The sequence below is a fragment of the Cryptotermes secundus genome, unplaced genomic scaffold, assembly GCF_002891405.2.
Source record: "Cryptotermes secundus unplaced genomic scaffold, Csec_1.0 scaffold142, whole genome shotgun sequence".
Lineage (NCBI taxonomy): Eukaryota > Metazoa > Arthropoda > Insecta > Blattodea > Kalotermitidae > Cryptotermes > Cryptotermes secundus.
The window spans coordinates 939566-953530 of record NW_019743148.1 but is presented as its reverse complement, the minus strand read 5'-3'; the positions used below and the strand labels follow the sequence as shown (position 1 = coordinate 953530).

Here is a 13965-nt window from a genome sequence, read left to right as displayed (position 1 = left end):
TAAACTTCTTAAACCACTCGAAAACTTGCGTGCGAGATAGACACTGATCACCATATACTTCTGTCAACAAATTGTAAGTTTCAGTGGCAGATTTTCCAAGTTTTGTGAGGAATTTGATGTTAGCACGTTGTTCTGCATTAGCACTCAGCATTATTCCGACGGAGCTCAGAAACACGATCCGCTTCTAACAATGGTCGCGGCCAGACTAACCGATGCACGTGAATGAAACTTTGTGTGACGGTAGAGGGAAGTCCAAGGGTCAATGCCCTACCCTCCTCTTCGTCAATGACGTGGCCGGAAATGAGTCATAAAAGTAATCCAGGTTCTTTATTGCCACACCTTGTATTCCACTGAATTTTTTTCTTCATATTTTAATTTAATATCTCACGAGAAGGAATTTGATTAAGTTGTTTAAAACTTCAGCGTGCAACATTATATTTTGAAAGTCAGAATTGCATCAAAAAGTATTAAATAATGTTACTGCTTATTGAGGCACTATGCTACAAGCCGGAAGTTCGCGGGCGCAAGTCCCGAGGGGGTCATTTGATTTTTTTTCAATTGACCTAATCCTTCCAGCCGCACTATGGCCCTGGGGTCGACTCAGCCTCTAACAGAAATGTGTACCAGGAATTAAACAATTTTCCTGGGTAGTAAAGCGCGGCCGGCGCGTAAGGCTAACAACCTTACCGCCATCTTTGAGCCGATTGTCTAGATAATGTGGGACCCTCAACGTCTCACAACCCTATGGGCCTTCACGGCCTGTTACAGGGATAGCTTTACTTTACTTTTTTACTTTACTTACTGCTTACTTTCCCTACTGGCAAGATCTTTGAAAAGCTCAACCGTTTAGCTAGAGTGAAATTTTCATAAGGGCCATACTGTGCTAATTTATATCTGTTGTATATGACACAGAATTTGTGTCCTCTTTTACGTCAGTTGTCTGACATGTGGTTCCTCGGGGCCATGTGCAGTTTAATGCATACAGCGATCTATGCTGTATTTACATAATGCGACGGTACACGGCTGACCGCCCCTGTGGTCTAGTCGTCAGAGTTCCTGGCTACAGAACCAGAGGTCCGGGTTCAATTTCCGGTGCTACTAGATTTTTTCTGAGTAGTGTATCTGGAACGGGGTCCACTCAGCCTCGTGATGATAATTGTGGAGGTATTTGAAGGAAATAGCGACTTTGGTCTAGAAAACCGAAATTAACGGCCGTGGGGTATCGTTTGGCTGACCACGCGACACACTATCCGCAAAGTTGGCACTAACTTCGCCGACAAGCGGAGGTCGCTCGGTCGGTATAGTTCGCTTGTGGACTACAGGCCACGGAGTTTGTTTTTTGTTTCGCGGTACGGGGGTAAATAATAGATGCAGTGTGTTATGTCAGAGCTTTTAGTTTCTGGAATAACTGAATGATAAGTAAGAATAAACACCTTCGTTTTTTTTTATTTTGCGATGCTGGCGGTGTCTGGACTATAGAGCTTTGAATCAGGGACGAATTGTAAACAATTTGGAAGGAAGTGGTCGTGGCTTAACAAATACTGTTTAGGAATTTGGCTGAAGGGACTGAGCAAAACTAGAACAAACCTCAGTCAGGATAGCAAGTGTCATGGCCGACATTCGAACCGAAAACCTCCCGAATACAAATTCAGACCTTCGCTGCACCAGATTCCACGGTATGTCATAAGAAATTATTTTTTTTCCCATACAGTTGATTATAAGAAGTTCCCGAGCGAAGAGCGGGAAATTTAGCTAATATATTTGGATAACACCTATTTGTTATATTTACTTTTTAAACCAGCTATGTGTATGCACTTAATACTGAAGAAATTACGCCACAAATTTTAGGAACGAGAGCTCTGTTCCTGCGGATGGGCACTTGGCTTGGTTACCTTCCTTTGAGAACGTTTATTATATTTGAGTATTCCATTCGGTTTTCTTAGAAATAACGTGCAGGGAAACTTAGCCTAATGAACCATACAGTAAGACAATTTTTATTTTATTTCTGCTTGTGTATGTACATCTCGAAAGATAATTCTTGAAACAGAAGTATTTAGGTTGATTCTAGCAAAAGGGCGAGCCTGCCCGCAATACAAATTGTGCCTAACTTGGTACCATAATATGCATACATGATATATGTGAAGAAATAAGATACAGAAATCTCGTCTTTAATAAGATGTTTAGAGTTTTACTTACAGTGATATTGTCGTGAGCTTCTTTCCCAGTGGCATGGGCTGTATCAAGTATTCTGACATTGACTACTTCATTGGATGGTCCAAGTCTAGTGGACTTGGTTACCTGGTACTTAGCGATGCCTGCACATTCTGCAATAAAGATAATTTTCACCTTAACCAACTTTTAATGACTGGCGTTCAGAAGATGTTTTGAATACATCACAATAAAGCCATTATTTTCAATTTCTTGAGAAAATTGTTCTCAAGGGCATATATCACTTAAACATTTGATTTTGAAGATGTTGAGGATGGTAGAATCGCTTTTGGAGACAGAGAAATTATATACTAGAAAATCACTCCGACCCACTTCTTCAACCACTACTACAACCTCACCAAAATCGAAGACTCAATAGAATTAGGCAACCATATCTAAGGCACTGAGGAAAACACCACTGGATGTTTATTCCGCTCACGCCACAAAGAGTACAATAAATAGTTATTATATTGTACACCAATCAGCACAATGACTTATAGACTGTACAGTCTGATTGTCAATAAAGGAAAGAAAAGAAAAAGAACTTACATAGAACTTATGATAATATCGAAGAGGTTACAGGAGACAAAGTTCAAGTGTTGGAGACTTTATTCGAGAAATTTGTGAACCGTTATTTTAACAATGAAGGCAGTGTACCTTGATAAGAAATAAATATAACAAGTACATCGTAATTAAATACCTGACTAGAATTACATAAATATGTTATAACTCCATATAAGAAATACTTTGTATGGGTTACTAATATGTAAATAATTAATTACTATTTTTGGAAAGAAAGTTGAAGTAAGCAATTTTTTATTTTAAACTTAATAATGCTTTAGAGGAATATAGTAAAATATCGCGTAATAATCAAAATATACTTATTTATCCTCTCGACAGCCTCTTGTACATTTATTATAAATTATATATACTAAATTAGTACTTGTAGCTACACGTTTGGACTATAAATATCTTCAGGTTATAATATAGTATTGTATGGAGACTGCTTATTAGTGAAGTAGTTTATATTTGTCAGTTTATTGGCACATTTCGCTTACCTTTAAATTTAAAATACAGTATTATGTGTAAAATTACAAAATTATAGAACACATAATCATCACAATTCACCGCTAAGCACCCGGTTCATATGTCAAAGTATTAGCTCTGATGTCTTTTTCTTCATGTCTCGCACTTCGTACATTGTCTCGTGTGCCAACTGACATTATCACTCTCCTCGTATCCAATATTAGAGAAGTTTCTTGATAATGAACGACGCGCAGCAAATAGAATTAGCACAAATTTGCTTCATAAACCGATAGGGCTTTTTCACTTGCTCCTGAACGAATGATTCGGGATATCACACGTGAGACTCTTACCGGAACAGCGCTATATTGTATGAGGCTTTTGATAATTCCCCTCAGATCCTCAAAGAGAATACCGGGATAATACCTTAAAATAGGTCACGACCGATTCCTTCCACATCCTTCACAATTCGTTAATAACGCCACCATTCGACACTCTTTAGTTTTAGCTAGTGATATTGATGTTAAATAAACCATAGATAAATAATAAAAATATATCTTAAGATTTAATTATTTTCTGTAGCAGTCTTTCGAATAGTTGTTATTTTGACACCCGTATCCCTATGTGATGAGTCTTAAATTTATTTATTACAACTTTGTGTGCTTTTTACGTTAAATTCAATCAGTATATTCTCTTGATTTGTTTTACTAAGACAGGAAAGACTTTCATATATCACTAAACAATCGACTAGAATCTCTTCTGAATAGTGATGTAAATAAGACGTTTTTAAATTTCATCTACCGTCGCAATAAAAACAGAGGAAGAAGTGCATGTCCACACATTCCGTAAAATGTGAGAGCCACAGGCCTATTCAGGCAAGACTTTACAACTTCGCAAACCGCAATTTTGTAGTCACAACCTCCAGCTAAAATGTGGCAGCCATGCGTGCGCAGGCACGTCACAGCAAAAGACGGAGAGTGTGAACAGCCCTTGACGGATGACTCCACGACTCATGCTACAAAGAGATGGACGTGACCGAAAAAGAATCTGCGGGCTAATATTTGAAGAAATTTAAGTTTAACTTACGGCATCCTCCGCTTATGCAGGTCTCATCAGCAACAATGACGTTGTAAGATGAAGTGTCAAAAACGACTTCGAAACTTTGCGTGCCAAGCCTTATATTTCCGACGTATTCAGTCTGTGTGAAAATTGGTTCATGTATTAATTACAACTAATTACAATACAATAGCATAAATTGTTATATAAATAAAATATATTAGATTTTAATTTAATTTAACAAAATGTTTATACATTTCAAAATAAGGTGTCCTTGTACTAACATGGAGTTAGAAAGGGACAAAATTAAGCTTTTACAGATAGTCACGTATATAAAATTGAATGTAAAAGAACGCCCTTGAAATATGTTCTGAGTTAATCTAGTTGGCATTCCTAGTTCCTCTTGAAGCTAAATTTTTACATATTCTTCCCATCATTTTATAAGACACCAATATCTGATAGTTCTGAACTTACATTTATGTATTCTTCTACGAGCCGCCTCTTAGACCTCAATGGGATCCTGCAATAATATCATTAGGTTTATACCTGTATTCCTTTAGGTTCAGACATTAAAAGAACAAGTAATATGGTTAGAAATTAGCAGGTTAATGAGTACTATAGCATGTATATATACAGGGTGATTCAGAAAGATGGACACAATTTCAATTGGCTATATTTCCTGAATTATATGTTGCATTTGAATTCTGTAAATTACACTTGATTATACATACATGGAAGTTTATAGATGTTCAATGTCCCCACCCCCTCCTCAGGCTGCACGGATAACATCTAGACGGTAGCTGAATTCATCCTACACTCGATGACAAATATCTTGCGTCACTGAGTTCACCGCAGCTGTGATACAGTTTCTTAGGTCATTCAAATTTGTGGGAAGAGGTGGTACACGCCACACAGTTGTTTGCGATAGTCCAAGTTCTCTACTAGCACTACGGGTTGACTTCATTGGGCTGCGCTCAAAGTTCACTCGAATGCACTCCACGTTCTCCTCCGATACACGCGATCGGCCTGGGACGCAGTGATGGAGGGGACTAGTGGTAGTACTAGAAACTTTGTAACATCCTATTTCAAATGTACTTTACAGAATTCACATGCAACATACAGTTCAGGAAATATAGTCAATTGAAATTGTGTCCATCTTTCTGAATCACTCTGTATATATATAACTCAGTGTGGTACAGTCATTCTTCAAGGGATATAGGTGGTTGATTAAGAAATTTGTCACATTTCACGCGACCAGGAAGTAAGTTACCGTGTTCATGAAAACCCGCCTCCGAAGCTTATCACAAGCCAATTCAATCCATCACACACCCTCATATCCTATTTATTTCAGAGATATTTTAATATTATTCTGTCATCCATATGTCCACCTCCCAAGTGATCTCCGACTTTCAGACGCTTTGATTAAAATTGTGATCAAAATTTTTTCGCCTTCGTTCATGCTCTTAATTTAATCGCCCCAATGATAAGCTTGCTTGGTGAAAAGTACAGCGCAATAAATTACTCAATATACAGTTTTGTTCACCCTTTTGTTGTTACCTCCACTCTCACTTCTAAGCGTTCTCCAGNCACACACACACACACACACACACACACACACACACACACACACACACACACACACACACACACACACACACACACACACAAACACAAACAGAAACAATTAAATTTGTTTACATTTATGTTATTCTCTGGATTTGAAACAGAATAATAAAAGATTCTGCTGTCGGTTTTTCGTTAAGTAGGTCATGTCAAAGGTCCTATGTCTGAGCGTGACAAAATATTCTATACACTTTTAATCAAAGTATCATAAATTATGATAAACTAATTTTTGTTAAATCGGTTGAATAGTGGAAGTTATTTCTCCGAGCATATACTCGTATTTCAGTTGAAACAAGTATTAAAGGAACTCTTCGTTGGTGTGTCCATTTTAAATTTCCAAATGAATAATTGTTACAGGTTCTATTACAACTATTGNATATGTTTGGAGACTTAAATTTTGATAATTTTATATCAAATGAAAATGCTACAAAACGTTGTACATTAAAATATAAAACTCTTTAATGAACCGTCACAACACAACAAATAGTAAAACATCAAAGTCAGTGTTCAGCTGTGGCTTTGCTACATGTTTCGTCCACTATCGCCCATCATCAGGCAAATACATATCAACAAAAATCTACCATTTAACTGCAATCATAAAATGGATATAACACTATTAATCGTACAAATTTAAAAATGCTTATGTAAAAAATACAGAAGTTCAGATTATATAAAAATTAAAAATTGGAAGTATTATAGCAAGATATAATTTTAATGATGTGTTCAAAAACATTGAATCAGTCGTTGGATATACTTTGTGTGCGTTTCCATAGACAATAGGGAAATTCGATATTACTTGTCGTTGTTTGCTTTCCATGCAATACGGACAATTCTTCTTAATGACGTGGCAGCATTACACAATTCATTAATTGCTACACCATGGGCCTCTCTTAAAATCTTCTATATAAAGTAATATCGAATTTCCCTATTGTCGATGGAAACGCACACAAAGTATATCCAACGACTGATTCAATGTTTTTTAACACATCATTAATATTATATCTTGCTATAATACTTCCAATTTTTAATTTTTATATAATCTGAACTTTTGTATTTTTTACATAAGAATTTTTAAATTTGTACGATTAATAGTGTTATATCCATTTTATGATTGCAGTTAAATGGTAGATTTTTATTGGTATGTATTTGCCTGATGATGGCCGATAGTGGCGAAACATGTAGCAAAGCCACAGCTGAACACTGACTTTGATGTTTTACTATTTGTTGTGTTGTGACGGTTCATTAAAGAGTTTTATATTTTAATGTACAACGTTTTGTAGCATTTTCATTTGATATAAAATTATCAAAATTTAAGTCTCCAAACATATTTCACCATACCAAAAGTTTAATCTACATTGAACATCGATAATTTTGTTCCACCTCATTAATTTGTTAGCATGTAGTATTGGAAATTTGATGAAAAGATTCTGAAAAGAAATGAATTCAGTCATCTTTCAGGGCTATTGTGCTTGTAATGATTTCCACAAAAATCCGAACAGAGTTTACCCTAGTGGAATGTGTGTATTGTTTGAAGATCTTATGTTCATAGCTGATTCATGAATAGGCAGGAGAACATATTCACACAGGAATTAACAAAGTTCTAAACGTGAGACTCAGCTACTTTCGAAAAACTTACGTGACATTGGCGGAGACTACACAGAATAAGACCACGACAATGGCCGAACACAAAGTGAATTTCATGATGGCGGGCTTGCGATTGAACCAGGACGTCAGCGAAGAAGAAATGGGGCTTAGCCTGAGTTTAAATACTCAACTTATCGCTCCACCTTAAAAAAATATTTCGGGATTTTTTACACAACGGGAAATCCTGTAGTTTAAGGTGAACAGGTAATTTATATTACGGTCATTGTTTGCGTCATGGAAATCCCAAACATGGGGCATTCGTATGTGACATTGATGTTGATAACATATTTTAATATATTAAAATACAGAAACGTGACATTTTGGAGGAAACAAAATATAACTACGTTTTTTCCCATAAAAAGCTTATTGCTATATTGCAAATGCATCGTTGGGCATTGAATAATAAGATGCATTTAGCATTACGACGCCTGGATGCTTGCCAGATAGGCTGCATGCAATGTTTCTCATTAATTGTATTCAAGAAATTCTTCACGACTGACATATTTCCAATTTAAAACTGCCAGAATATGAGACCGTGAGGCGTAAATTAAAATAATTTTCACTGCATGTGAAGGCACTATCACGAGCTTGGACAATTCTTTCAGTGGTCCAAAATTTAACGCATTTTCTTATCGTTTCTCCACTGAGTCATTCATCCTACTGTATGAATAATTGGCTGAGTTATTAATTAAAGAGTCATAAATGAATGGACGAATAAGAGGTGGTGCATCAGCGATTTTCCAGTGGTCAAAACAGACTCCTACAGAAGCGTTCGCAGCGGCCATGGAATCATGGCGTCGACGTTGTGAAAAAATGTGTACGGCTGCAGGGAGATTACGTTGAAAAGTGACAGAAGTTTCAAATTTTTTGTATGATTATTGTGTGAGAAAGAAAAATCGGAGACCTTAGAACTTGAACGCACAACGTATTATGTTTTTGGACATAGGAGATAGGGGTCAGCTCTATCTATTGGACCCAACTGAGTAGCTTTTACTTGAGGACGGGGACAGAATCCAGTCTCCGAAACGTGTTTTAAAAAAAGAAAGTGGACGGGTTTTAAAAAATAGACAAGACGATGGATAATGTCCAAAAACACAATACTTGTAACAATATACCATCGTCACAGGCTTTTAGATCTTGTTTGAATAAGAAATGGGCCTACCGTTCAATGAACCGCGACCACTTAGCGATCTATTATGCATCCCCTTCTGTTCAGCCACCCAACAATCCCACATGTCAAATGAAGTGCCTTAGAAGGGAGTCTACATAGTCGATCACCTGGTTCCTTAAGGTAATGTCTCCGGTGAAGATGTCCTGAGTTCCCCACAGCCTAACGGGTACATAAGATTGTGAGGCTGTTAATTTATGTTCAGACACTACGCAAATAGTCATAAAATAATTAATTTTCAGGTTCCAGAAAGGATGTGAAATATATTCGACAGATGATCGACTACCAGCTTCTGAAGGGCTTTGCTACAAGAATTGAATAGGTCATAAATCTGTTTCGTAATTTTGTTAGTAGGGTTATGAAGACTGGCGGTACCAGAGTAGTAATTATGTTGAAGTGGTCTGTTATATTTTGTATCTCCTCTGTATCATCCTCGAAACGGAGGAAATTAGTGGCCGGTTCTGAACAAGGAATCGCGAAATCGGCGAATAGAAATCCCGAGTTTTAACTTCACGAAACTACATGGTTCCATGCTGTGCCGAACCCGGATACCCTTGCAATCTCTTCCTGGAGTGTACAACTGATATGGACGACCTGGTTTAACCATTATTGACAATGAAGACACGGTTTTCCTTCACGGCGTATATTTCTGTTTGCTACTTTATGATCAGACTTCCTTGTTTTGTCTTGGAAGCTCCATTGCGAAAACCATACGGCCCGAAGTGAACAGGCTTATCATTCCACTTATGCAATCAATAAATACTCATTACATCAATTAAGAAGCACAGAATTAATATTTTAACGGATTTGCTCAAAGCGTTTCTAGGCAACAACTCGGTAAACACGTTCCAACATGCAATAATGGAAGATGTGTTTCAGTGGACGAATGTTATAGCTCGATGCTGGGTAACAATCAGCGCGTCAATGATCTCGCTGGCTAGGAATCACGAGACTTGTGTTTTCTGTCTTGTCCGTGCGGAACCTGTATAACGAAAACCTGTTGTAGCTTAGATTAGTGCAGAATGCAGTGCAGTGTAGCTAAGAGTTCAGGAGAGTTTGTAGTTGATTTGTGAGGTACCAGGGCGATTGAACAAGATATGGCAAGAAGACTTCATAGTGATTTGAAGTGCTAGTTTTTGTGTTGAGGTCCGTTGCTAGGAGACGACTAGTGGAAACAGAATCCTAATGCATGTGCAACGGTAAACTGTAAATTGTGTAAACCAGTGATAGCGCATAATAAGTGTGGTTAAGAGAACTTGTAACCGAAGTGGCAATAATTCCAATCATCCGAACTAGAACCCGTTAACTTAGTCACATATACCCCCTACACTTGACAGTATCAAATAACGATGTTTTTGATTAGTCATATATGGAATTGAGGAGAAGAATGCATGTAGGATATTGGTGGGAAAGCCAGAAGGAAGGAGACCACCAGGAATACCAAGACGTAGGTGGGTGGTTAATATTGAAGTGGATCTTAGAGCGATAGGATGGGGTGATTTCGACTGGATTTATCTGGCTAAGAGGAAGGACCAGTGGAGGGCTCCTGTAAACAAGGTAATGAACTTTCGGGTTCCAAAAAATATTGGGAATTTCTTGAGTAGCTGCACAACTGGAGATTTCTCAAGAACGCCTCAGGTCCACAAAGTTGGTTAGTTAGTTCAAATTTGATTTAAATGTAAGTATAACGAGGAAGAGAGACAATATGTGTGTATGCTTCTGAGATGACTGTTGTTCCAGAGGAAAAAGAATTGGCTCTCAATCTTGACCATTTATCCTCCGTCTCAGACTTAACTTTATACGGAATATTTCAGCTGGGGAACCTCATCTTGAATAACTATGTACCAAATATTGCAGAACAGTTTTCATCCATTATTGACATTCAGGAGATCCCCTCTTCCAGTCTATGCAAGGAGCCCAAATATCCCGATAATTTTTATGGTTGTATGAGACCATAAAACAAATTACAGGATAGTACCTTATGAAAAGCCAAAAATCGCGTCCTTTTACAAGTTATCAGTTGATGATTAAAAAATCAACCAAATATCTGACGACGAAACATAACCTAGTCGTTTGAAACAGTGCAGTTAAAAAGCAAGTAAGACCTTCGTTAGCTCAAACAATGGGATCATGGGTTCGAATCCCACTCGAGACATGGAAATCTTTCTGCATTTTCCTGTGTTTGTGTTGTTCTGTGCAGATAGCGGACTTGCGACGAGGCTGATCGCCTGCCTAAGGAGTCTTACCGACTGTCTATATGATTCATAATTTAAGAATCGATTCTGAATGGGAGCAGGCCAGAGAGCATAATCTGTCAAAGTAGAAGAAGAAGAAGAAGAAGAATTAATCATCCGTCACTTGCTCGGAATTATTTAATTGGGAGATCGGTGATGGGTGCAACACACCTGATAAGCAAACCGGAACTAGACCAACACACGACCTAGTATTGGAAGGAGAATGCAGGGCGTGTGTTGGTCTAGTTTCAGTTTGCTTATCAGGTGTGTATTCGGCCATGGTTTTAAGTATTCATTTTCTAAAAAAAACAAACTATTTATCCATGAAGAGCGTATAAATAAACTGAATAAATAACCTGTTTTCAACCCGGTCTTCTTAAAGAAAACTGCGCTGAAATGATAGAACTGTTTATTTCGTACTTACGAGTAATATATATATATAATACATGCTTCTCTTATAATATATTCCACATAAATCTCCAATAAAAGAAAACGATGTTAGTGATAACAAGGTAATTAATCTCTTAATTGTCATATGGAATTTGATGTACTGCAAGAAACAGCTACTGAACTGTCCCGCATGGTGATGAGTCTTGTCAATACTGACTGGATACTTCACGGTTTTATAAATCTGATATGGTAGCCTGGCAACGGTACCAGCCGAAGCGGATCTTGTGATTATTAAGTCTCATATAATAATCAAATAAAACTATCGTGTAGTTTATATGACATAGATATAATAATAAAATATTTATACTGATTTTACTCTATGTAGGCAGTCTACAATGCAATAAAAACTGTATCTCTTATTATGTTTCTTTGAAGGTAGGAGTATTTTACCGTGCCCTCAGTTCACAGGTCACGTAACACTGGATGAGACCATAATAAATAAGAAGGGGTTTGGAAGGAAAAGGCCATGGCTTAATCGAGGTAATATTCTGACATTCACCTGAAGGACCTAGGAAAACCATGAAATATATCAGTCAGGATGCGTCTCGTTATACATCATGAGTTAAATAAAACGTTCTAATGCAAAATTCATAGAACAGGTTAAGATTAAAATATAATACATAGTGTAGTGTGTAGTACCGTTGCTATGCAACGGTCGCGAGAAGTAAAATGCTTTGCTTGGTAATGACAGGTAAACACATCATTGTTATCCGGTCTATCGCTAGGCAACCATCCATAAAAAAACTAGAAAATCCGTTGGAGGTGGAGTTTTCTGTTGGGTCCGCCTCAAGGCTATATAACGAGGGCCCCAGGCCAGCTGAGTGCAGTTGCAGGATATTCGCCGGACGGTAACGACGTGTGCTCAGAAGCCGGAGAATCTACATTGTTAAGATCAGTTACCAGGAAAGGACTAGTGAAAGCAAACTTGAGAAAACTTAGCTTGTGCTAGTGATTTGTAAAGTGTGGAGATCAGCAATAGCGCTGTAATTGTTTGTAGTTCCGAGTGGTGTGTACAGGTGTCCAACAAATTCATTCGAGAATCCAAACCCTGTCAATAGTCACAGCCCTGCACGTGGAAATTCGTAAATATGCTATGATATCTGCTGTAAAGTTTTCATAAATCTCCACTTACCCTTTTGAATGACAGTAGACTGATGCAAGCGGTACAATTTGAAAAATTACCTTACAGAAATAATTAATCATTTGAAACCCAAATATGAACACATTTACGCACAGTAATTAAGTCCCCAGTTACAACTCAGTTTAGCAGGATAGGAGACAAGATTCCACAGCAGAGATCGCCTGACTGTGATCTGCCATTGTAGCTTTGACCTAACCTCCTCTAATTGACGAAGCCAGAGATCTTCTGAATATGATATAGGGACTTCGTAGGGCATGATATAAATTGTACTGGAAACTGGTGATATCATTGGTTTGAGACTGATATATGAATTGAGATAATCTAATGCAGACGCTAGGTACATGAGAAAGTAGGTATAGTGTTAACTTATACCTGTATTCTATAGTGCTCGGTTCGAATTTCAGACAGTACATCAGCTGTCCTCTCTGGGGGTTTTCGTGGTTTTTCACAGTCCCTCCAGTCAAATACATGTAGATAGAGATTTTCGATACAGGCCATTCGATTCGATTTTCACTGACCATCCTACAATCCAAGGCTAGTCTGAGAACCTGAGAGCCCTGTGAAATGAACCACAAAGCCACTGATTTGAAAACAACTTGCTTAGAAGAATATCTGGACCTAGAATGTAGAAATTTATACATTTTCAGAGCAGTTTATGATAGCACGTAACAAGAAATTTCGTGATTAAAACCGTTGCGAATTTAATTCTTAAGACAGCGAAATATAAGGAACTTATATATGGATGGCCGGTCACGGTGGCCGAACTATCTAAGGTACGTACTGTCTTCGCTCCCTGGGAAGGCGGGATCGTGAGTTCGAATCCCACACAAGGCATAGATGTTTGGGGTGTGTATGCGTTTATTCTGTACTTGTGTTCTACTGTGTTTAGGTAGCGCCCTTGCGATGAGCTGATCACCTGTCCAAGGAGTCCTACCGCCTGTAAAATGATCATGAAACTAAGAAATCAGCCCTAAGCGGCCTCCGTAGTCTAGGGGTAACGTTCCCACCTCGTGACTCAAGGTACGCGGGTTCAAACCCGGCGGAGGTCGTGGAATTTTTAAGGGCGGAAAAATTCAGGGAACAAGTCCTCCGGGAGGGACTTTAAGCCGTGGGTCCCGTGTCGTAGCTTTACGGCACGTAAAAGAACCTCGTGTCTCCAAAGGAGGCCAGTGAGCAAAATTACGGACGTTTCCCGCCCAACAGTAGTCTCTAACACCTCCGGTAGATGGGGGAAGCATTAAAGATACCACTCAGCTAGTAGAGGCCGATCTCGCTGGCTGGGCGGGACTGATGGTAAGCACCAGTACCGGTAGGATATAGAGACTGGTAGAATATCATAGAGGGAAGCACAGTGGACCAAGACAGGTCTAGGTGCATGGGGAAACCCACCCTCTCCAATAACTAACTAACTAACTAAG

General features: G+C 38.3%; 1 protein-coding gene and 1 long non-coding RNA gene across 2 annotated transcripts in view; one reads left to right on the top strand and one right to left on the bottom strand.

Moving 5' to 3' along the window:
* Positions 1–7660, bottom strand: part of LOC111873772 (aspartic protease Bla g 2-like) — a 19709-nt gene extending 12049 nt beyond the window's left edge. The window contains exons 1-4 of the mRNA XM_023868721.2: positions 7547–7660; positions 4762–4807; positions 4318–4429; positions 2197–2324 (exon numbers count right to left, since the gene is read on the bottom strand). Coding sequence (XP_023724489.1) covers positions 2197–2324; positions 4318–4429; positions 4762–4807; positions 7547–7611 — 351 coding nt within the window. The 5' untranslated portion in view covers positions 7612–7660. The remainder of the gene's footprint in view (positions 1–2196; positions 2325–4317; positions 4430–4761; positions 4808–7546) is intronic.
* The window catches only part of LOC117283036, a 289651-nt gene that overhangs the window by 13445 nt on the left and 262241 nt on the right, over positions 1–13965 (top strand). The gene's annotated exons all lie outside the window — the stretch shown is intronic.